The sequence below is a fragment of the Barbus barbus genome, assembly GCF_936440315.1.
Source record: "Barbus barbus genome assembly, chromosome: 44".
NCBI classification, from domain to species: Eukaryota; Metazoa; Chordata; class Actinopteri; order Cypriniformes; family Cyprinidae; genus Barbus; species Barbus barbus.
The window spans coordinates 26,194,131-26,218,027 of NC_136722.1; the positions used below are offsets into that span (position 1 = coordinate 26,194,131).

Genomic DNA, 23,897 nt, shown 5'->3' on the forward strand with positions numbered 1-23,897 from the left:
GCCAGTCGGCGATGTTGTCTGTCAGCCGTGCTGTGTGTAAACACCTGTATAAAGCCTTGATGATGACTGGGCTCAGAGCTTCATGACGTCTCTGCTTCTCTCCTCAGACAGACGTGATGCATCAGAACGTGTTTGACTACATTCACGTGGACGACCGGCAGGAGTTCAGACGGCAGCTGCACTGGGCCATGAACCCTTCGGCTCAAAGCGGCTCGGGTGCGACTACACACATGCTCCAGACTCACACTCAATGTGTAACACACACATGCTCCAGACTCACACTCAATGTGTAACACACACATGCTCCAGACTCACACTCGGTGTGTAACACACACATGCTCCAGACTCACACTCGGTGTGTAACACACACATGCTCCAGACTCACATTCGGTGTGTAACACACACATGCTCCAGACTCACATTCGGTGTGTAACACACACATGCTCCAGACTCACATTCGGTGTGTAACACACACATGCTCCAGACTCACACTCGGTGTGTAACACACACATGCTCCAGACTCACATTCGGTGTGTAACACACACATGCTCCAGACTCACACTCGGTGTGTAACACACACATGCTCCAGACTCACACTCGGTGTGTAACACACACATGCTCCAGACTCACACTCAATGTGTAACACACACATGCTCCAGACTCACATTCGGTGTGTAACACACACATGCTCCAGACTCACACTCGGTGTGTAACACACACATGCTCCAGACTCACACTCGGTGTGTAACACACACATGCTCCAGACTCACACTCAATGTGTAACACACACATGCTCCAGACTCACACTCAATGTGTAACACACACATGCTCCAGACTCACACTCAATGTGTAACACACACATGCTCCAGACTCACATTCGGTGTGTAACACACACATGCTCCAGACTCACATTCGGTGTGTAACACACACATGCTCCAGACTCACACTCGGTGTGTAACACACACATGCTCCAGACTCACATTCGGTGTGTAACACACACATGCTCCAGACTCACACTCGGTGTGTAACACACACATGCTCCAGACTCACACTCGGTGTGTAACACACACATGCTCCAGACTCACACTCAATGTGTAACACACACATGCTCCAGACTCACACTCGGTGTGTAACACACACATGCTCCAGACTCACACTCGGTGTGTAACACACACATGCTCCAGACTCACATTCGGTGTGTAACACACACATGCTCCAGACTCACACTCGGTGTGTAACACACACATGCTCCAGACTCACATTCGGTGTGTAACACACACACGCTCCAGACTCACACTCAGTGTGTAACACACACATGCTCCTGACTCACATTCGGTGTGTAACACACACATGCTCCAGACTCACACTCGGTGTGTAACACACACATGCTCCAGACTCACACTCGGCGTGTAACACACACATGCTCCAGACTCACACTCGGTGTGTAACACACACATGCTCCAGACTCACACTTGGTGTGTAACACACACACACACGCTCCAGACTCACACTCAGTGTGTAACATACACACGCTCCAGACTCACACTCGGCATGTAACACACACATACTCTGGATGACTCACACACAGTGTGTAACACACAAACGCTCCATACTCACACTCAGTGTGTAACACTCTGTTTTGTAGGTGAAGATTTTGTGGTCAGCAGTTTGTTTCAGTCTGAGAAGACAGGCGACGTTCCTCCAGAGTTCTCCTGCTTCCTGAACCGCTGCTTTATCCTGCGGGTCCGCTGCTTACTGGACAGCACCTCCGGATTCCTGGTGAGGGATTCCTTCAGCTTTTGGTCTGCAGGACACAATCACAGATAAACAGAGGAGTTTGTGTGAGCGGAGACTTGCGTGTGATCATCTGAATGATTTTCATAACCCTTTGACTAAAGAGCAACTCCTATTAGTGTTTTCCGTGAGATTTTTCCGTAAATAAATTCCACAGAGAAAAGATTCCAGACCGGTTTCATGGTTTTAGCTGCTCGAGTTGTAGTCACTATAAATGCGTCTCTGGGTGTGATTTGTCTTGTGTGTTTTGGGAAAGACTGTTTGCTGCACATAGTTAGATGGTTCTGTCCACTATCATCAGTGCTGGGTAGTAACCGATTACATGCATGCTGTATTATGTAATCAGATTCCAAAAATTAAGTACTTATTAGATTATATTACATTTTAAAATACCCCTCATCAGACTACAATTACTTTTTTATTGATTACATGATTACATATTATTCTCATTCTGCATGCAGGTAAACAGGTATAATATTGTTTTTTAGTAATGTTTTTAAGTGTTTTATTTTGATTGTTGTCATTTTGAAAATATTTATTTATTTTCTACATTTTTATGATTTAATTAATTAGCTTTTCATTAAACTCACAAACCCCAGTTTGGGATCTTGATGTAAAATGCACTTCATGTTGTTACTAATGACACGTGGAATATATTTTCCTTCTCTTTGTATTTTTATATCAATACAGTACAAGATTAAACTTATTTAAATCAATGTGATAAACGAGTTAGGTCACAAGTAATCTAAAAGTAATTAAAAAGTAGTCTGATTATATTACCTGAAATGTGTAACGTAACGGATTAAGTCACTAACTACAATTTTTGTCATGTAATTTGGAATCAGTAACAGTAATCTACCCAGCACTGAAGATGTTACGGTACATAATCATGAAGAACAGAGCGAAGAAGCCTGATCTTCTCTGTGCTTCCAGACGATGCAGTTTCAGGGAAGACTGAAGTTCCTTCACGGTCAGAGGAAGAAGACAGTGTCCGGCGCACTCCTGCCGCCTCAGCTGGCTCTGTTCTGCGTCGCTGTGCCGCTGATCCTGCCCTCCATCGCTGAGATGAAGATGAAGAGTGGCGTGATGAAGGGCAAACACAGGAACCCCGGCGTCCTCACCTCGCAAGATCACAAGTAAGAGCTGATTCTCTCTCGTGCCCTCATGTGTTCCTGATTGCAGAAATGAGACAGATTTCCCTCTGTGTGTCTCACAGTGACAGAGACGACGCTCTCAGACGTGCCTCGCTCCTGAGCAAAGACAGCGTCAAGTACAAGAGCGAAGGGCCCTTCGGCCCCGACGAGCCTCTGAACTTCTGCAAGACCAGCATTCAGAAGTTCACAAACCTGGACTGCGGCGCATGGCCCTCGAGAAGCTCCTCGGTCCGAACGCTCGACCTCGGCAAACACACGCACTACGCTAAACCGTATCGATCGGCCCCGGGGTATTACAGCTCCAGAGACGAGGCCTTCGGGCCCAAGCCCTACGGGAGCGACTGCACAGACGGCGTTAAGAGTGAGGGCTTCTGCTTCGATGGATACGACACTCACACGGTGCTGGAGCCGGCCGTGAAGGAGGAGCAGGACTCGGACTCAGAGAACGGCTGCTCATGGACACAGATGAAGGCAGAGGCTGGATTCGGAGAGCAGTACTCCTGCCAGCGGCTGAAGGGAGCGCCGTACGCCGGACATTATTACGGCACGACCCGAGCACTCAAGTGTGTCCAGAACCGAGACGCAGTGGCTGCGAGCACACACAACACACACTGCATCGACGCCTACGCTGCTGAATACAAAGGGTACGTGCAGCACGACTATAAAGCGGGTTACGAGTTCAAAGGTCACGGGCTGCTTCACTGCATCAAGCAGGAACCCGTCGACGCTCCACTTTGGCACGACAACAGCCCGAGGAACGGCATGAACTGCTCCATGAGCGGCGCACACAAGATCAACCCCTACGTCTTCATGCAGTAGCTTCACTCTCATTCGTCATTATTCATTTTGAAACTGGAAAGTCATGCAGTGCGTTTCAACCCCACAATAATCCTGTTAAACACACATTTCTTTTATTTGAATCCACAAGACAAGCAACAACACATGCACGCACACATGCACACACACATGCACACACAAACGCACAAACAAAACACTGAAAAATGTTCTCCCTCAGTATTTGTCTTGTTTTCCAGTACAAATATCTAACAGTCTTAAATCCAGATACATTTATTTACGAAGCAAAATGACTTAATATATGAAGTCTTGTTTTGTGAAAAAGTGTTAATGGTTGAAACAAGAACAAATATCTGTCAGTGGGGAATGAAAAACTAGTTTTCCCTCTGATTTGTTTTTTTTTTTTTTTTTGCTGACCTGATTAGATTTTTTTTTTTTTCAAGCTAAAAGTCACTTATTTAGATACATCTTTCAGAAAACAAGACTTGACATTTTAAGCCATCTTTGCTTGTATCTTAAGTCAAGAGTGTATAGATTTTTGTACCGGAAAACAAGACAAAAATACTTAGACAATCATTTCTTGCAGTGAAGTTTTTCTTTTTTAGCAGCGCTGTTGCGTTCAGAGTTTGAGCGCCTGGTTTAGATTTTATTTGCTGAACTTCTATTATATTTTTTTCTATGCACTTTTTATATAGTGAGGCTAATATTTCTTTCTCAGTTTGTTCAACAAACATGGACAAGTAGAAATGACTAACATAAAAATAAATAAAATAAAAAAATGAAAACATCTGAAAATTATTCTGATTATTTCATTTGAAATAGTAAAAGATTCATTTGAAGGATTTGCTGAGTCTAGTACATCATTACAATCATTGGTTTACTTTTAAGAGTTGTTTTGTTAAAGTATTTCATCTGCATGTTTATTATTTAGAAGTATAAAAACTGAAGGATTTCATCTGTTTGTGTTCAGATATCAGCCGGATCAATGACAGAAATGTTCTTATATCTCATGAAATAGCCAAGAGGTGAAAAAACCTGCCCAAAAAAAATTCAAATTGTATGTTGAAGCAGTCCAGTAATAAAACATATTCAATAATTAATAATGTCAAATATTTAGGCTCTTAAACATTTTGAGGTTAAATTCACTTCAGCATTGATAAGAATGCAAAACATTTCATGTGTTTAATAGAGCACGGCTCTGACGTTTAGGGCAAACTATGACTTTATATAAAACTACTGTTTAAATGTAATAAATAATAATGATAATACTGCACTTGCACTACTGGGGCTAGTTAAGCGAAAGAAAACCTGCCGAGGCGTGATGTCCTCGTGACTCCCTGGTGTTTGAGCTGTTTCTGGAAGGTTCATTTATATCAATTTTTATTTATTGTTTAATGGCCTTTTGCACTTTTTCAGGAAGGATTTTAACATGACGTTTTGCCACTGGCATTCAATATAGGCAATAAATATTAACAGAAGATACGGTAATGTTTTACACAAGTTTGTAACTGCAAAGCAGCAACAATCAAATGTGGGTCTTCCTGTTATATTAATTACTTTTATAAAAATAAAAATCTTGTATGACAAAAAGACCATGCTTACGTGGTGTTGTAGTGTTTTGCTCTGAATAATGTTTCCACCTGTGATTCACTTTCTCCTTTTGAACACTTTAATGTATGCGAGTAATAACAGTGAATTTGTCAGATAAACAGATTTGCAGACTGCTTCTGTTCATCAATAATTGCGTCCAGTATTTTGGAAAAATGTTAACCAGAACATTTTGTGACGGCTTTAGATTTTTCAAGCTTCTAATGAAGTGACAGAAACACAGACTGAACTAGTCACAGCAGAGATGATTTAATCCAGTTTAGCGCTGATCCGAGAGAACAGCTTCACCTGATGGAGCAGAGCTCAGATGAATTATTCCACTTCAGCGAATCTTCTTTGAATTGAGCGGCTTTGCTCTTGTTCTACGTCATCAGATGCCCCGCCCACCGCCACTCAACACTCGTTCCTATCGGAGCTCGTCTCTTCACTCACACTTCTGCAAACGCCTCAGACGTGTAGATATTGTTCATAAAACATTCGTTTACTCTCATGATAATCTCTGCATAGACACACACACTCACTATCATGATCACAAAGCATCTACACGTCTGAAATCCAAGTTCATCTGAGAGAGTGGCTGACCCTTTATCGAATGTAAAGTGTTGAAAAATCCAGCACTTGTTCAACATCAGATCAATCAAACTGTGCCGTCCATCTCGAGATCTGCTGATGGGCGACATCTAGTGGTCAGCACATCTGAATCCTCTCAACCAGACAATATCTGCACGAGAAATATATTACTTAGACATGTAGAAACACTCTTGAGCATCTTTGCATGTGTTCATGATGTGTGAAGTGATGGTGTTCTCACAGGCGTCTGTCAGTCGGTTTTCTTCAGCTGGGCTTCTGGGGGTCTGTAATGGGAGATTATTTGTCCCAGTATGAGAGAGTTTATGAGGAGAAACAGCAGTCCGGCGATCCAGATGAGCACGAAAGTGTTCCAGCCCTCGAACTCCAGATAATACGCCGGCGACAGCCACAGCGCCTGCGAACACGAGACATGCTCCTGCTGCTCAAAACCACAGACTCACGCTGTTAGAAACAAGAGTAATACTCAGCTCACCTGTCCCACAAACCACAGCAGCAGCAGCCCCAGGCCTCGTCTCCAGCTCAGCGTCAGTCGAGGAAAAACCAGCGGCAGCAAACACAGATACCACAGAAAATACTGCAGAGAGAAGCACAGCAGGCTCAGTTAGAGCAACCAGGCCCTCCAAAGTACTGCACAACAAACAGTAAAATACAAGACAGACAGAAAAATCTGTAAACAAATTAAAACCATACTAGAGTCACACGTTGCTATATATTAAAAGCCAAAGAGAAGAGATGAACTCCGATAAAGTGGAAGCCATTCTCATGTGAACTGGAAGGTTGTTCCAGACGGTGGGACCAGACACCTCAAACGCTCCAGATCCCTGATCTTTGAGTGGGTTCTAGGGATTCGGAGGAGAAATGTGCCTTTCGACCTTAGATCTCGCTAGAGTGTAGGACAGGAGTAATGCTGCCTTCACGTGCTATCGGAAATTTTCTGTTTCCTACTTATGAAGTCGTGATTACAAGCTTGTCGTGTTGAAGAGATTTAAATATGAAGGTAAATTTGGTGCAAAACAACTGAGCGTCTGTGACAGCAGAAGGTGTAGATGTAGAGAATAGCCACACATCTATCAGTACATGTGAAGCCACGGACAAAAGTCGCAAACTTGTAGATTTTTTTCTCTACACAGATATGTGGTAGTCATTTGCAGGTGAAAAACAGCGTTAAGACTCGTAGCAGCAGATTCAAGCCGTTGTCGTTATGTACTTGTGTTTGTGCTCGAAAAACCATCCAAGGAAAAAAAATATATATGTAAGAAAACATTGTACAAGTGTGCAAATCTCATTGCAAGAATTCAAATACTGATCTGCGGATGTACAAAATTCATCCGTGACTTCACATTTTTGATGCAGGTGTGTGAATGTGTTTAGCACCATATTCACTGCAGCAATAGCAGCAAAACATGTGAGAGTACGAGTTTCTGGATTTGTGATTCAGAGAATAGGATTTGTGTCTCTGCACGTGAAGGATTCGAGAAGGTGTAACTATTGTGTTGTGTTTGTGAGGAGAGAAAAACATCTACAAGTTTGCGACTTTTGTCCGTGGCTTCACATTTACTGATAGACGTGTGGCTATTCTCTACATCTACACCTTCTGCTGTCACGGACGCTCAGTTGTTTTGCACCAAATTTACCTTCATATTTAATGTCGGAAATAATAAAATGTAGCATCCCATTGGTTGACAGTCATATAAACATTCACCGCGCTATACATGCAGTTTCACTGCTTATAAAAAATACAATATGCTTCGAATGAGCGTTCATATCTAGCCTATAAATACACTGCTTTAGCGACAAGACAAAGGGATAGTTGTTGTGAGAACAGCACTGACAGCAGCAATGGCTGTCCCCTCCACCATGTTTAAAGTTTATGACCCGCCCAACTCAGAAACTCTGGAATCAAAACTATTTCCAGTACGACTAAATACGACTCCAGAGGCCGTTCACGTCCAATTTCCGATTAGGAAACTCGTATTTACGATAATTCCAATAGCACGTGAAGGCAGCATAAATCAGACAAATAACGAGGAGCTTGATTGTTGAGTGATTTATAGACAAGTAGCAAGATTTTAATCTCAATTCGATTGTGAACTGACAACCAATGCAATGATCTGAAGAGAGGAGTAACACTCGATCAGCAGACGGCCGAGAGAAACATACCTGTGAAGTGCAGACTTTGTTGAAGCTGACGAAGACGGCGGTGTGGATGAAGCAGCAGAAGGGCAGATCGGAGCGGAAGGCGAGCGAGGACAGCGACAGAAGCAGCATCTGCGGCAGAAAGCAGACGAGCGCCAGAACGCCGCTCCAGCGATGCTCCGCCGTCACGTACAGCAGGTAGAAGTACGGAGAGAAGTTGTGCCGGATGTCTCTGCGCGTCAGGTGATATAGATAAGACTCCTGGAGGAAATCCCAGCCGTACCTTCCAAAGACAAGAAAACAACAGACAGCTTTCCATGAGTGACATGTTTTCTCCTTTTCCAGAATAATAGTGCAGTGATGCAAACTCTGACTCAGATGGACATCTGAGACATGAGATCTGCATTATGGCATGCTTTTAAACACAAATGAAGGAAGAACTTGATGAGAACTCACTATCATGACAGTGGAGAATCAACAAAAACTACTTTCCCACAAAACTGCTCTGAAGCGTTATGGCAGAATGTCTGGATGACTTACATGCAGTAGAAGGTGAGGTTCAGACCGAAGAACACCGCTCCAGAAACAGCTGCGAACAGCAGCAGATCCCTGCTGACGCACCGGAGCAGGTTCTGGACCAGTCCTCGGCCGCGGGACGGCGCTCCAGACAGAGACAGCGCAACAGGCAGAGCGTAAGTGACCGGGTAGATCTTCATGTGGACGGCTAGACCGAACAGCAGCGCTGCAGACGTGCGTCTCTGGGACTCCAGACACAGCAGCGTGGACAGAACCAGCACGGCCAGCAGAGACTCAGCATTCCCGCGGGTGGACACAGCCACGGTCAGCGGGTTAAACAGCCACAGACCGCAGAGAAGCCTCGCCGAGCTCCGGGCCGAGCCGCGCAGAACCAGCAGCCGGAACAGCAGCAGAGCCGACAGAAGATCACAGCTCACGAACAGCAGCTTCCCGCAGACAGAGCTCAGCAGAACCCCCGGAGCCAGAACCAGCGCCAGCAGAGGAGTGTAGCGGAACGTGGATCTGTCATACGGACTGCGACCCTGCAGAACACACACACACACACACACACACACACATCAGATTCTTCTTCTGATCCAAAGTCATATTATTGGCCTGTTATTGGATAGGAATCTATGGAAACCCACTTCTAACATTAAAAAAAGGCTTTGGTAACTCATATATATGAGATTAAAACATCAAAATTATAAGAAACAAAAATGAAAAATTAGGGAAGTCGTGGCCTAATGGTTAGAGAGTCGGACTCGTAATCCAAAGGTTGTGGGTTCGAGTCTCGGGCCGGCAGGGATTGTAGGTGGGGGGAGTGAATGTCCAGCGCTCTCTCCACCCTCAATACCACGACTGAGGTGCCCTTGAGCAAGACACCAAACCCCCAACTGCTCCCCGGGCGCTGCAGCATAAATGCTGCCCACTGCTCCGGGTGTGTGTTCACGGTGTGTGTGTGTTCACTGCTGTGTGTGTGTGTTCACTGCTGTGTGTGTTCACTGCTGTGTGTGTGTGTGTGTTCACTGCTGTGTGTGTGTTCACTGCTGTGTGTGTGTGTTCACTGCTGTGTGTGTGTGTGTTCACTGCTGTGTGTGTGTGTGTGTGTGTGTGTGTGTACGTTGGATGGGTTAAATGCAGAGCACGAATTCCGAGTATGGGTCACCATACTTGGCAGTATATCACTTCACACTTCATTACTTTGTAATTCCAAGTTTGTTTTTTACCTCATAATTATGATTTTCCAAGGCATTATTTTGATTGGTCGTGTAGCAGAAGTGGGTTTCTATAGATCAGTGTCCTGGAAGACTTCCAGCCTGCACTTCTCCTTATCAGACACACCTGATTCATGTTTATTGCAGTCTCTACTAACGAGCTGATGAGTTGAATCAGGTGTGTCTGATAAGGAGAAGTGCAGGGCTGGAAGTCCTCCAGGACAGGTTTGGGAAGCACTGATCTATAGAGGACAGCACAGATGAGAGAGCAGGCTTCATGAACACAGAAGCTCCTGCTGCTCAAGACCTCTCTCACCCCCCTCTGTCTCTCACCTGTATGATGAATCTGGAGGCGTCGGTGAACACGTGATAATCCACATCCGTGTACTTGAGCTGCAGATTCTGATCCTGATAAACACCGAAGCACAGCAGCGCTAGACGGACGAGAAGCGCGGCGCTGAACAACACACACAGCTGAGCATCCATCACACACACACACTCTCTCTGAATCACGCAGCGCTTCCTGGAAACCCGTACTTCCGTCTCCCGAGCCCACGTGACTGCAGATCACAACAATCTGACCAATCCGAGAAGCCCTTGGAGCCACGAAACTCACTTCCGCCGTGGCGTGATGACGTTTTTCCGGCCCTGCGTCAGGCGGTGGATGGAGGAATAAGAGCGAGCAAAACATACAGTAAAGATGAACATATTCACTTATTATAATTATTAGTATAGGAAATATGAAGTGCAGCTGGATTTGTACAAGATAATTAAATGGGTATAAATGTGATATTTAGTTATCGCGTGTTTGTCTTTAATCATGATCTCAGTCAGAATCGCGCTCTGTTTTTCTTGTGTGTTTATTCACAGTCTGACCTCTGACCTCTGTCTCTCAGAACCTCCTCCTGGAGTGCCGTCTGTAAGAATGAATGACCGCTGAATAAACTGTCTCCTCAGGCCGTGACTGCGATGGCCGCGCCGTTCGTTCCGGTCCCCGTGTGCTTCGAGCGAGCTCCGCGGGCGGACAGAGCCGCGTCTGTGGGCAGCGACAGGTGCTCGACTCCGCCGCTCCAGAGCCCCGTCCCCCGACCCCGAGCCAGCTGCCCTCCAGAGACCCCGCGGCCCATCACACCCACCGTCCTGGGCTACGAGGTGATGGAGGAGAGGGCCAAGTTTACAGTGAGTCCTTCTTAATGACCGCAGACTCCTACAGAGATCATCTCTTCATTCTCAATAACCAGGGTTTGAAAATTAGTGAGGTGGAGAATTGTGCTACAATAACCCCTACAAATAACTCATTATATACACTAAACACTTTAAACCATTCAAGATTTTTATTCGTCACATACACAGTTATTCAGAGTATAACCAGCGGTGAAATGTGGGTCAGGTCCAAGGACAGTGCAGTTATATAGAATACAAGTGTTAAGAAAAAGAAAAGTAGAAAAAAATAAAATATGAGAATTTAAATGTGCAGGTCAGTATGTTGTTGACACAAATAGTAATATAACAGGAATATGTTGAATATTTAAATAGCAGCATATGAGGTAGAAAAAGAGACAGACGTGTAGATGTTTGTGAAAGATGTTTTTTCTGTTTTGGAGGGATGAACTTTGCTAAATTATGCCATTTATTTCATCAAAATTTGTTAATACTTGATAAATCTTCGCTCTGCAGCAAAAGCTTTAAAAGTGTCCTCTGATGCAGGTCTGATGTATGGAGAGAGTTTAACCTCTTAGACCGTAGCTTTTACTCGGCGAGACCTAAAACAGACTCTCCGCTACACCTTTTCCTTCGACCCCAGGTTTCTCTATCCTCTGTTTCTTGTAGTATAGGTTCCATTCTTATATCAGACCATGCACCAGTCTCCCTTCGGCTGTCCCTGCATCAACAGATGCATCTAACTAGGTACTGGAAATTTAATTTTCTCCCCTGTCACTCCTGCAGTGATTCGAGGACAGCTGAGCTCATATACATCCGCAAGGAAAAGATCTATTACTGAACAATTGAAGGACCTCACTTATTTAGAACAACTTCATAAACAATCACCCACGGAGATAAATATGAAGAAACTTAACACTGTTGAAATAATCTTAATTTACTTCAAATTGAGCACACCAAAAACTTTATTTTTTTTTACTAGGCAATGCTATCATGAATATGGAAACAAGCCAAGTAGGCTTCTGGCCTATCAACTTAAAAAAGAACGTACAATAAAATGTACACGTAATGCGGCAGGTCAATTAAAATTATTTGCAATCAATAAAATCCTCTTTTCTTGACACTTATACACGGCTCTATTATCAGAAAACCCCTCCGAAGTAGATATTCATTCGTTTCTAGAGAAGATATCTCTGCCTTCAATTTCGGAGGAGGACAGGGAACAGTTGAATTCTCCATTTACCCCAGAGGAGGTGTTCCAAGCAATCTCGGCACTCCCCTCTGGAAAAGCACCCGGCCTAGATGGATATCCTGTAGAATTTTACAAGGCCTTATGGCCTCCAATTGAGGCCTTGTTTATGCCTATGCTTACAGACTTTGTCCAAAATGGAACTCTTCCTGAAACAGAGGACAGCTGTAATCTCATTAATACATAAAGTATTAATGTCACTGCTCCCAGTTGACTTTAAGATAATATCCAAATTAATTGCTCGCAGGTTAGAAGATTTAATGCCCCAGCTCATCAACCCTGATCAGTCTGGTTTTGTCAAGGCACGAAACGCTTCTGATAATGTTCGGAGGTTGCTAAATATAATCGACTACTCGGCCGTGTACGATCGACCAGCATTAGTAATATCTTTGGACGCGGAAAAAGCGTTTGACGGGGTCGAGTGGCCATATCTGTTCAGTCCTGAAGAAATTTAATGTTGGTGATAAATGCATTGGGTGGATAAAATCTATGTATAGTAACCCACAAGCTGAAATGTGTGTAAATGGGGCTCTGTCTGATAAATTTGGCCTACATGGGGGGGGGTTGTTGGCAGGGATGCCCCCTGTCCCCATTCTTGTTTAATCTAGCCATCGAACCGGTTGCAGAGGCCATACGGATCAGCAACAAGATTTCAGAAATTGGCATTGGAAAAATGGAAAACAGAATTTCACTGTATGCTGATGATATAATTCTGTAATTGTCCAATCCAGAGAGTTCAATAGCGGTGTTGTTAGACCTTGTAAAGGAAGTCCAATGCCTTCCTATCAAATCTGCCAATCTCTTGTAAATTAAAGAACATTTCGCCCTTCTCCTGGGCTCAGACTGGATTTAAGTATCTAGGGGAGACCGTATCTCCCAAACTCAAACACTTGTTTTGCATGAACTATAGGGAGCAAATTCCAATGATCCTATCTCATTGCTTGGAAGAATCAACGTAATAAAAAATAATATATTACCAAGACTTTATTTCCGTCGCTGTCCTGTTACCTGAATAAAGATATATTTTTTTTTATTAAATCTTTAAACAAATTGGTAAACTCCTTTTATCTGGAAGAACTCGGCACCTAGAATATCTTTTAAAACTAAAGAGAAGGGAGGACTGGGTCTTCCTGATCTGCAGTTGTATTCTTGGGCTGCTCAGATGAAAGGTATGATTGAACTGCTCACTGGACAGATATTGAAGAAGACCTCTGTTCCCCTACGCCTCTGACATCTACCTTTTGTTAACAACATACATGTATTACTTTCAGTGACAAGAACTTATGTTGTCTATAACATTCTTCGGGCCTGGCAAGATGTAAAAAGGTTTTGTGGTTCTGCTAAAGTCTATGTTGGCTCCTCTGTCTTCCAATCCTGACCTAACATCCTCGCTTGGAAAGTCTCTGTTTATAAAGTGGAAAGAACATGGTATATGTCAGTTTCAAGACTTGTTTACCAACTGTTCCCTTAAGTCCTCCTCCGATTTAAGGGTAGAGTTCCAGATTCTAAGACAGGAGATTTATAAATCCCTTCAAATATGTCATTTGATAACTAACCGTCATTTGTTAGACTATCATAATTCTTCCCTGGTCTCACTTAAAAATGTGTGGCAAAGGGATCTAGGATGTAACTTCAGTGAAGAACAGTGGGGGACTATAATATTTTCACTTCATTTTCTTGTAACAAAATAGCTGAACAGAACTATATATGCATAGGATGTATCTCAACCCACTTCGATTGAGTAAAATGTAGGGCTGTCGCGATTCGATTATTATTATTATTATTTTTTAAATCGTCGACTTCATTTTGCCCACATCGACTAACCGGTATGCCGGAAGTGGCGCATTTCATAGACGAGAATCCATAAAACGCATTATTAGACTATATTCCAAGGCTGCATGATATATTGAACCCATTTAAAAATCATAATTAAGCATAATTGTGAATTCACAAAAGCTATGATTTAATTAAATATTTATATGCGATGCAGTTCACACAGTATATGGTCTTTAATTATTTGCATGCGTGTAGTTAAGCACATGCGTCTCACAGCGGCTCCACAGAAACTGTTATTATTTACACGAGGAGCGTCTCAAACTCATCTCTGCATGCTGAGTTTGTGTTTATTATAACCTTCATCTGGGAACGCAACGTGTGCCATTTCTACAGATTTGTGAGGTACACAAATACATTGCGATTCCTAAATAAAAGCTCAACCCCTCACTCTGAATTTACACGGATATATATCCACATATTCATATAATTACAGCAGCTGTAGCATTTCTGTCCTAAAGAGATGGCCAAATATTAAAGATGAAGTGTACGTTTGAATGAAATGGTGCTTGGTCAATATTAAACAGTAATGTGTAATAATAATCATCGGGCCGTCGGCGTCTCCTGCAGGTCTTTGATGTAATGCATAATCTATATTAACTCTATTGTTTATAATATATTATGTATTTTAACAGTTTTGTTCAATAAAACCATATGATTTCTTGCTTTTGATAGTTTATTTGAACTAATTATTATTGCATCATTGCTATTATATATGTACTTTAAGTCATTTTAAAATCTATTGTTGACTTAAATCCATTTTTATTACCACAAAAAAAATATTATAATTATAGGGCCCTATGAAATCCATTTTATTTCCAAATATTAATCAAAAAGCCTGTCTAATTGAGTTTTACAGTTTTATCTGTACAAAATTCTGTTTTCCATTATTTTCTGGATTCCATTTGAATTGTTCCATTGAATTTTAATAATAAAAAGCATCTCCAATTAATTGATTATTTTTTTTTTTTTAAGTGTTTTTTAAGAAATACTGCACATTTAAGTTTTTCTCCTAAATAAATTCTGGTAAATACTTCTTTAACAAGTGTTTTTGATGATAATGTTATTATTATTAGACTAGAGCAGGTGGATATGATGTCATTCTCACACTATAATACTGAACTGATTTCAGTGATTATGAGATGGACACTTGCTGCTTCACTCTGTTGCACTTCACTTTTGCTTTAAAAAAGGATTTCATAGCAATTTAGATTTCATTTGGTTTAATAAAATATTTTAAAGTAAAATTGTTTTGTTTTTTTTTGCGGGAAATTAAGCGTTTAGATGAATCGATTAATCGGAAAATTAGTCGATAATCAAAATAAAAATAGTTGTTAGTGGCAGCCGTAGTAAAATGTATCCTAATGTATCATCCAGATGTCACCGATGTAAAGCCTACATAGGATCACTTATGCACATCTTTTGGGAATGTAGAAAACAAATATTTCTGGAAAGCTGTACAGGATTTCACAGCCAAGGTTTTGCAAATTCCATTGAACCATACGCCAACACGATATCTCTTTGGTACAGAATTGGACAGGACACTTGACTCTATATCCGTAAAGAGGCTTGGCATAATATCATACTTGGCAAAAAAATGCATTTTGCTCAACTGGAATCAACCAAGGCCTCCAGCATTTGAACGGTTTAAACAACTCTGGAATGAAACTATGATTAGAACGGTACTTACAACTTAAGAAGCAAGGGTGATGCTTTTCGTAGAATATGGATGCCTCTCATAGACTTCTGACCTTTTGGCCACCTTAGATATACTTAATGTATGATCATATCTAAAACTACAGCTTGACGGTTTTTTTTTTTTTTCTCTTTTTCTCTTTTCCGTGCGCATATACTGCATTTTCCATCAGTTTATTATATTTAAATACTGCTGCTCTTATTATTTTACTGTATTTGACTAGTTACTGAATGTTCCTATTGTTATTTTTGTTTTATGACTCTCGTATATTAAAATCAATAATTTTTTTAATACTTTACTATAGGTTAGGAGTTGATAATTTTGTCGGTTGTATATTATTCACGCAACAATACATATTACGGTTATAGTTCTCATTAATAACCATTGCTATTAGGGTTGTGCCGATAGACGATAGCATCGTGTCTGACCAATCACTGCCCACATCTCCTCCAGCTTTCCCCTAGTGACGAGAGACACCGGAACATGCATGCTTTTACAAACTACACATGTAGTAAACATGACCTGTCAAATAAGATGTTCTTTTAATGTATGTGCATGGCTTGGTTTGGGCTTGACTAATCAGGAATGGGTAAGTCCGTTAACACTTCCTTTTTTTTTATGCAAATGTGTTTATTAAAATGATGAAATGAACATACAGACGCTGGTTTATGGGTTCACTGAGGTCATCAACAATTACGTTCTGAAAAGTTTTAAAACCGTTTATGACATAACAAAGCCTGATTTACTGAAATCACAAGATCTTGGCAGACTGACAATATGCTCTGAACCACTGAATGAAAGATTGACTCCAGTTATGAAGCTTCACGCAGAAGTGTGCTGAAGACTGTAAGGAGCTGTAGTTCCCCGTCTCTGTTTTAGCTGGGAAAGAGCCTAAAGATCATGAGTTTGTTCTGATGAATCTGCCCAGGTTTTTCATTTGTACGGTGTGTAGAAATGACTGTACGTGTCAATCTGCTGCAGGTCTATAAAGTTCTTGTGAGGAAGACTCTGGACGAGAGCTGGGTCGTGTTCAGACGCTATACTGACTTCTCAAGACTCAACGACAAGGTCAGTAAGAGTGACTTCTCAGAGTGTTACCAGCTGTGTGTGTGTGTGTGAGAGATGCTTATGCTGTGTCTCTGTCTGCAGCTGAAGGAGATGTTTCCGGGGTTCAGACTGTCTCTTCCTCCGAAGCGCTGGTTTAAAGACAACTATGAGACGGAGTTCTTGGAGGACAGACAGCTGGGTCTGCAGGCCTTCCTCCAGAACCTCGTGGCCCATAAAGACATCGCCAACTGGTGAGCACAGGATTCACGGCTCAGTCCAGCACTCGTAACGCATGAATCAGGTTGATAAAGTGTGTGTGTTCCTCAGTGTGGCGGTGCGCGAGTTCTTGTGTCTGGATGATCCTCCCGGGCCGTTTGACAGTCTGGAGGAGAGTCGGGTGAGTCGCGTCAAATATGGTCATCATATTAATAGAGATGTTTGTGTTGCACATCATAGAAGACACTGTTAGCAATGTTTGATGTAACTGGTGCTAAAATCTCATCTTACCGATTACCCACAATCCTTTAACGTGGCGTCACATGATTCTGAACCCAGACAATTAGGTGTGTTTGACTTGAAGCAGCGCTGTGCAGAATGATCAGCGTATGACATTAAAGTACCGCGAGAGCAATAAGAGAGCAAACAGATCCTTATGCTTTCGAATAGCTCTCGCGGCACTTTGATGTCATGCAGTGATCATTCTGCACAGCCCCCGCCGCTTCAAGTCGAACGCACCTAATGACTGTAATTGAACTAAAGGTGGCATTAGGGTCAGATGTAGTGCATCACGATGTTAAGACAGAGTTAATGTAAGTGCAAATGAAACATCTCGTGAGGATTTTAAAAGCAGCACAGGACTCGAGATACGAGAGTTTAGTCTGTCTGTCCGTCCATCAGGCGTTCTGTGAGACTCTAGAGGAGTGCAACTACAGGCTTCAGAAGGAACTTCTAGGAAAACAGCGAGAGATAAACTGCTTAAAGAAAACACTGGAAGAGAAAGAGCGGCACATTCAGATGCTGGAAGGACGAGTCAAGTAAATCCAGAACATTTGACAGACTCTCATCATCAGTGCAGCGTTACAGCAGACAGACTGACTGTGTGTGTGTGTGTGTGTGTGTGTGTGCGCGCAGCGGGGACGTTCTCACTCCAGACAGTCCGTGTTGTGCGTCCGGAGCGGGCAGCGACTGCAGTCTGGACGTGGAGTCTTCTGCTGCGGAGGCCGATCAGGAGCTGCCTGATGAAAGCCAGTGAGTCCTCTAGAGCTAGTATTTTTGGCTTTTTAGGTTTTATTTTATTGATGCACCCCCGGTTTCACAAACAAGGTTTAGGCCTAATCCCAGACTAAAATGTTAGTCTGAGCTGTTTTAACTGAAAGAAACTTGCACTGATCTCAAAATATATCAGTGCCTTTGTTTTGTCTCAAGATGCACACTAGTATTGTTTTTTTTCTAAGGCATGTTTATAAAAACTACTTAAATGTCCTAATTGAACTATTGCCTAATCCTGGTTTAACCTAACCTGTGAAACCAGGCCATAGTCTTTATAATTTCAGCATGAAATCAAATTCAGCATGAAATCAAAAATCTATAGTATACGCTCAATATTTTTTTATAATTTGACTGTATTGTTTAATCAATGTCATAACATTGATTAAACACCTAAGATGGCGGCGCGCGCAGTCGCAGCAGCTTCTCTCTCTCCCGACAAACCGGTGTTTTCGTGTTTTTTGTCTTGTAAGTCGCAATGTTTTTGCACATCTTCGTTTCGTCTACCTGTCTTTAAGCGCGCATACAGTCGTGAGTTTCTGCTCGATGTCGGCAGAACCACATTTTTAGAGTTAAACTCCGCGCACGCTGAAGAGCTGCGGGACCTCGGTCTGCTCCGAAGGCCTTCTCCATCACCGACCCCCACTACTGCATCTCGCCCACAGCGGAGGCGCTACAAGCGGCGTAAGAGGAAGCAGAAGAGGGGTAAGCGTGGAGGTATCCGAGCTAGGCTAGCGGCCAACCCACACAAGCCAGCTATCCCCACCATCGTACTGGCGAACGTACGCTCTTTGGACAATAAACTGGACTACAACCGACTACTCCGCTCTACTCAGAGGACTGTAAGAGACTGTTGTGTTTTTGTGTTTACGGAAACATGGCTTAACAACAGCGCACCGGACTGCGCCATACAGCTCAACCAGCTAACATGCTATCGAGCTGACAGAGCTCTCGTCGAGGGAGGTAAGATCCGCGCCGGCGGGCTTTGTGTTTACATCAATGATGCATGGTGTCGCGACGCTGTTGTGGTCTGCAAACACTGCTCACCCCTGGTGGAGTTTATGATTATTAAGTGCCGGCCGTTCTATCTACCGAGGGAATATACAGCCATACTGCTAGTTGCTGTATACATCCCTCCCAGCAACAACAACAGGAGTGAGGCATTAAATGATCTGTACCAGCACACCAGTGAGCAGCAGACATCCCACCCAGATGCTTTTCTTATCTTGGCTGGGGATTTCAATCACGCAGACTTAAAGAGTGTGTTCCCAAAAATTCACCAACACATAGACTTTCCAACAAGGGGAAAAAACACTCTGGACTTCGTTTACACCACCCAGAGAGGAGCTTACAAGGCCCTCCCCCACCTCGGAGCCTCAGACCACATCACTGTCATGCTAATGCCTGCATACAGACCGCTCGTTAAAGCCATCAAACCAGTTCACAAGCAGATTCAAGTGTGGCCGGAAGGGTCGTCAGAGGCACTTCAAGACTGCTTTGACACCACTGACTGGAATATGTTTAAACAGGCTGCCACATACAACAACACTACAGACCTCCAAGTGTACTCCGAGACTGTTACTGCCTACATCTCCAAGTGCATTGATGATGTAACAGTCACAAAGTCCATCACTGTCCGGGCCAACCAGAAGCCGTGGATGACAGGGGAGGTCTACAGACTTCTGAAGGCTCGGAACGCTGCCTTTAGAGCTGGAGATGAGGAGGGCCTGAAGACAGCTAGGGCCAACCTATCCCGCGGCATCAAAGAGGCCAAGAGACAGTACTCCAGGAGGATAGCCCATCGTTTCAGCGACAGCAGAGACACGCGGAGCCTGTGGCAGGGGATACAGACCATTACGGATTACAAGCCCCCACCACAGACCTGTGACAACACCATCCCCCTGCTGAACGAGCTGAATGCCTTCTTTGCTCGCTTTGAGGCACAAAACAGCACCACTGCACAGAAGACTCCACCTCCTCCCGGTTCCCCGGACAGTGTGAGGAGATCCTTCAGCAGGATCAATGCACGCAAAGCTCCGGGTCCTGACAACATTCCTGGGCGTGTACTGAGAGACTGTGCAGTGGAACTCACTGAGGTCTTCACAGACATCTTCAACATCTCACTAAATCAGGCTGTTGTCCCCACATGCTTCAAAGCTACCACCATCATTCCAGTCCCTAAGAAGTCATCTCCATCCTGCTTCAATGACTACCGTCCAATAGCACTCACTCCCGTCCTCATGAAGTGCTTTGAACGGCTAGTCATGCACCACATCAAGTCTGTCCTTCCCCCCCCCCCCCCCTCCCTGGACCCCTTCCAGTTTGCATATAGGTCCAACCGCTCGACCGATGATGCCATCACCACTGCCCTCCACCTAGCCCTCACACATCTGGAGAAAAAAGACTCATATGTCTGGATGCTGTTCATAGACTTCAGTTCAGCATTCAACACAATCATCCCTCAACAGCTCACTCACAAACTGGCCCAGCTGGGGCTCAATACCTCTCTGTGCAACTGGCTGTTGGACTTCCTGACCGGGAGACCTCAAGCAGTATGGGTCGGCAGTAACACATCCAGCACCATCACACTGAACACTGGGGCCCCCCAAGGATGTGTGCTGAGCCCCCTCCTCTTCACTCTGCTGACCCACGACTGCACACCATCACACAACTCCAACATTTTCATTAAGTTTGCGGATGACACTACTGTGGTGGGTCTCATCAGCAACAGAGATGAGACAAACTACAGGAGCGAGGTGAGCCGCCTGGCCGGGTGGTGCAGTGACACAATCTCTCTCTGAATGTGAAGACGAAGGAGATTGTTGTTGACTTCAGGAGAGTACACACTCAGCATGCCCCTCTGACCATCAACGGTGCGACTGTGGAGAGAGTGAGCAGCACCAAGTTCCTGGGTGTGCACATCACTGAGGACCTCTCCTGGACTAACAACACTGTAGCACTGGCCAAGAAAGCACAGCAGCATCTCTACTTCCTCCGCAAACTCAGAAGAGCCAGAGCCCCGGCCCCCATCATGTGCACCTTCTACAGAGGCACCATCGAGAGCATCCTAACCAGCTGCATCACTGTGTGGTATGGCGCTTGCAACGCATCCTGCCGCAAGTCACTTCAGCGCATAGTGAGAGCAGCTGAGAAGATCGTTGGTGTCTCTCTCCCCTCCCTCCAGGACATCTACAGCACCCGTCTCACCCGCAGATCCCTCCGCATTGCAGGCGATCCCACCCACCCGACACACAGCTTCTTCAGTCTGCTGCCATCAGGGAGGAGACTACGGAGTCTCCAGACGAGGACCAGCAGACTGAAGGACAGCTTCATACATCAGGCTGTCAGGAAGCTGAACTCCCTCCCGTCCTTGCCCCCCCTCCCCTCTTTCACCCCCATTTAACACAGCAACACACTAGGAACTCTGACTCTGTGACACCCCCCCCCCCCCCCCCCCCCCCCCACCGACCAACAAACTGTGACCGGCACCTGTCACTTGTGCAGCATTGGCTGATCACTACCCATCCAACATTGACTGCAAATTACCTCTTCGGATAGTCTGACAAAAATCTATCCGAACAGTCACTTTAACAGACTGATAAGCTCTTCTTGCACTACACTCATAACAAAACAAAACAAATCTGCACAGTTTTGTTTTTGTACATTCAACTGGTTTACATTTATTCATTTAGCTGACGCTTTTATCCAAAGCGACTTACAATTGCTATATATGTCAGAGGTCGCACGCCTCTGGAGCAACTAGGGGTTAAGTGTCTTGCTCAGGGACACATTGGTGTCTCACAGTGGATTCGAACCCAGGTCTCTCACACCACTGCGCCATCACCACCCCATCCCGTTTGCACTCCATCTATTCTGCCATGTGCCTTATGCATTTTATCTATCTCTCTTTTTTTTTATTTTCTACAATGTCCTCAGACTGATAAGCTCTTTTGCACTACAAATATATCTACACAGTGTTTTTATTTAACTGGTTTTGCACTCTATCTGCCATGCGCCTTATGCCACTTTATCGATCTAATTCTTATATTTTTCTACAATATCCTCATTTGTATAGTTGTATGTACATATGTTTAAACTGTATTTATCTGTATCTGAACGTGTTTAATGTTAACTGTATGCACCAAGGGTCTGAGAGTAATGCAATTTCAATTCTCTGTATGTATGTGCCGTACATGTGGAAGAATTGACAATAAAGCTGACTTGACTTGATAACATCCAGTCGTCTCTGGTGACGTGCAGGATTCTCCAGTCATTTAGTGCTCCTAAACTCCGCCCCGCTCATCTGCATACACTTCTGAGAGCCACGCCCACAAATCAACAACTGATGCATTGAACCAATCCCTGCCCTACATTTCTTTTCCTTTTTTTTATTAATCTGTCAAAATATGGTAGAAAAATGTACTTATTTTTACTTATTGCTTGTTGCTACTTCTATTGCTGTTTCATTGCAGTTTTAAAGTTTGGAGAGCAGTGTGATTCACACAAACATGTACTGCAGATGCACTGATATCTCTCTCTGTGTGTGTGTGTGTGTGTGTGTGTGTAGGGCTGTGCTCCAGGCGTCTCAGGGATCCGTGTGTTGGTGCGGTCCCTCGGTCAGCGGCTCGTCTCCTCCGGTCATTCAGGTCACTCCTCTGGAGCACTGAGCGTCTCTCCTCTGGTTTTATTTCGGTTCCTGTGCGGCGGAGATGAGGAAGCACCGTGATCTGCTCGCTGGACTCAAAGCAGAATCACTCCGACAATCAGCGGCACACAGACTGAGATCGGCCGCTGCTGGAAAAGCATCTCTCTGTTCTCAGGGTCACATCTGTTTTAACTTGAGTTTGTGAGGTGTAAGCGAGTGACTGGTGTTCGTCTCTGTTGGGCTTCTTCACGTGTCACCCGTTCAGTCCCTGCTCCGATCACTGCACTCGTACATTCATGCCCTGATGACGGTGTGGATTTAAAACACTACTAGCATGAGTTTTTAGTTTTCTGCTTCACTGAAAGCCATATTTAGTGCTGATCACAGCGAGGCCTGTCGCTCCTGCCTGCAGTCGCTCTGTAGCGGGACACATCCTGCACTTTACGGTCCTGAGGGATTATGGGATATATACTTCTACACTACTTGATGAAATCATGTCGAACACCACGTTTGAAGCCGTGTGCCTTCCCGCAGCGTTTCACTGATGACACGGTGCCTTGTGTCTTTTCCCAGAGTTTTATGTATTTAAATGATGTACATAGTAAAATGCTTTCTGTTGGTTTTGCCTGGGTTGTTTGCTTCTGGGATGTTTCAGAATGTCTCTCCGTGTGTTTTGTGCTTGAATTGATCAAGTCTTTACCCCGCGAAAGGATTGGAGAAGGGATACAGGAAGATGAAGATCGACTGTGATTTTAAACTCCATTCAACTCTACTGTCTTCATGTTTACTGTAATATCACAAACGTTTGTTTCTGCCCTGTTTGTCTCAGTTGCTTCTGATCATCCGTTTCCAGTTCTCGTTTCTTGAGTTGATGGTTCTAACAGCTTATGCAAATAAAACGATGATGTTCAGAGGGTCGTGGATGGACTGAGGGATATTTTTGGTGGTGGATTTTCCAATGTTATGATCATTAGACATGTATTTAATAAAAAAAGCTTATTTGTGTCAGAAAAGGGTCGGTGGAGATCTGCTGCGAGTATGTACGCATGAAGTTGATGAATACAGTGTGACGTTAATCTTGTACCTCACTGTCACTTTCTGTTAAAGATCAAAGATCTAAAACAGCTGTGAGAGGAATCAGAGCCCATTCAATTTCACAATAAACCTGCTTCATCAATAAGAAACGCTA

At 43.9% G+C, this 23,897-nt stretch overlaps 3 protein-coding genes across 6 annotated transcripts in view; 2 read left to right on the forward strand and 1 right to left on the reverse strand.

Moving 5' to 3' along the window:
• The window catches only part of LOC306863541 (aryl hydrocarbon receptor repressor-like), a 34,831-nt gene extending 29,503 nt beyond the window's left edge, over nucleotides 1-5,328 (forward strand). The window contains exons 6-9 of the mRNA XM_079406939.1: nucleotides 108-216; nucleotides 1,646-1,779; nucleotides 2,728-2,930; nucleotides 3,011-5,328. Coding sequence (XP_079263065.1) covers nucleotides 108-216; nucleotides 1,646-1,779; nucleotides 2,728-2,930; nucleotides 3,011-3,767 — 1,203 coding nt within the window. The 3' untranslated portion in view covers nucleotides 3,768-5,328. The remainder of the gene's footprint in view (nucleotides 1-107; nucleotides 217-1,645; nucleotides 1,780-2,727; nucleotides 2,931-3,010) is intronic.
• The window catches only part of pigm (phosphatidylinositol glycan anchor biosynthesis, class M), a 10,456-nt gene extending 87 nt beyond the window's left edge, over nucleotides 1-10,369 (reverse strand). Inside the window, exons 1-7 of one of the 2 annotated variants that reach the window (XR_013783695.1) lie at nucleotides 10,145-10,369; nucleotides 8,619-9,136; nucleotides 8,103-8,361; nucleotides 6,415-6,516; nucleotides 6,163-6,336; nucleotides 5,640-6,072; nucleotides 1-1,804 (exon numbers count right to left, since the gene is read on the reverse strand). The exon at nucleotides 1-1,804 is cut by the window's left edge and continues 87 nt beyond it. Coding sequence is in view for 1 of the 2 variants with exons in the window: in XM_079406940.1 (XP_079263066.1) it covers nucleotides 6,172-6,336; nucleotides 6,415-6,516; nucleotides 8,103-8,361; nucleotides 8,619-9,136; nucleotides 10,145-10,297 (1,197 nt within the window). In the remaining variant the exon portion in view is untranslated. Of the gene's footprint in view, nucleotides 1,805-4,154; nucleotides 6,073-6,162; nucleotides 6,337-6,414; nucleotides 6,517-8,102; nucleotides 8,362-8,618; nucleotides 9,137-10,144 lie in introns of those variants that run through there. The other variant, XM_079406940.1, reaches the window with a different exon arrangement.
• A 79-nt stretch (nucleotides 10,370-10,448) lies between these two features.
• LOC306863544 (sorting nexin-16-like) lies at nucleotides 10,449-23,896 on the forward strand. 3 transcript variants are annotated; one of them, XM_079406943.1, is made up of 8 exons: nucleotides 10,449-10,505; nucleotides 10,769-10,990; nucleotides 16,732-16,818; nucleotides 16,900-17,048; nucleotides 17,125-17,194; nucleotides 17,695-17,831; nucleotides 17,929-18,045; nucleotides 22,631-23,896. In XM_079406943.1, exons 2-8 carry the CDS (start codon nucleotides 10,781-10,783, stop codon nucleotides 22,728-22,730), a joined length of 870 nt encoding a protein of 289 aa, XP_079263069.1. In that variant the 5' UTR covers nucleotides 10,449-10,505; nucleotides 10,769-10,780; the 3' UTR covers nucleotides 22,731-23,896. The 3 variants fall into 3 exon arrangements, with proteins under 3 accessions (XP_079263069.1, XP_079263071.1, XP_079263070.1); XM_079406945.1 differs by having other exon boundaries at nucleotides 10,459-10,505; nucleotides 10,708-10,990; XM_079406944.1 differs by having other exon boundaries at nucleotides 10,463-10,505; nucleotides 10,682-10,990.
• The last annotated feature ends 1 nt before the right edge of the window (nucleotide 23,897 follows it).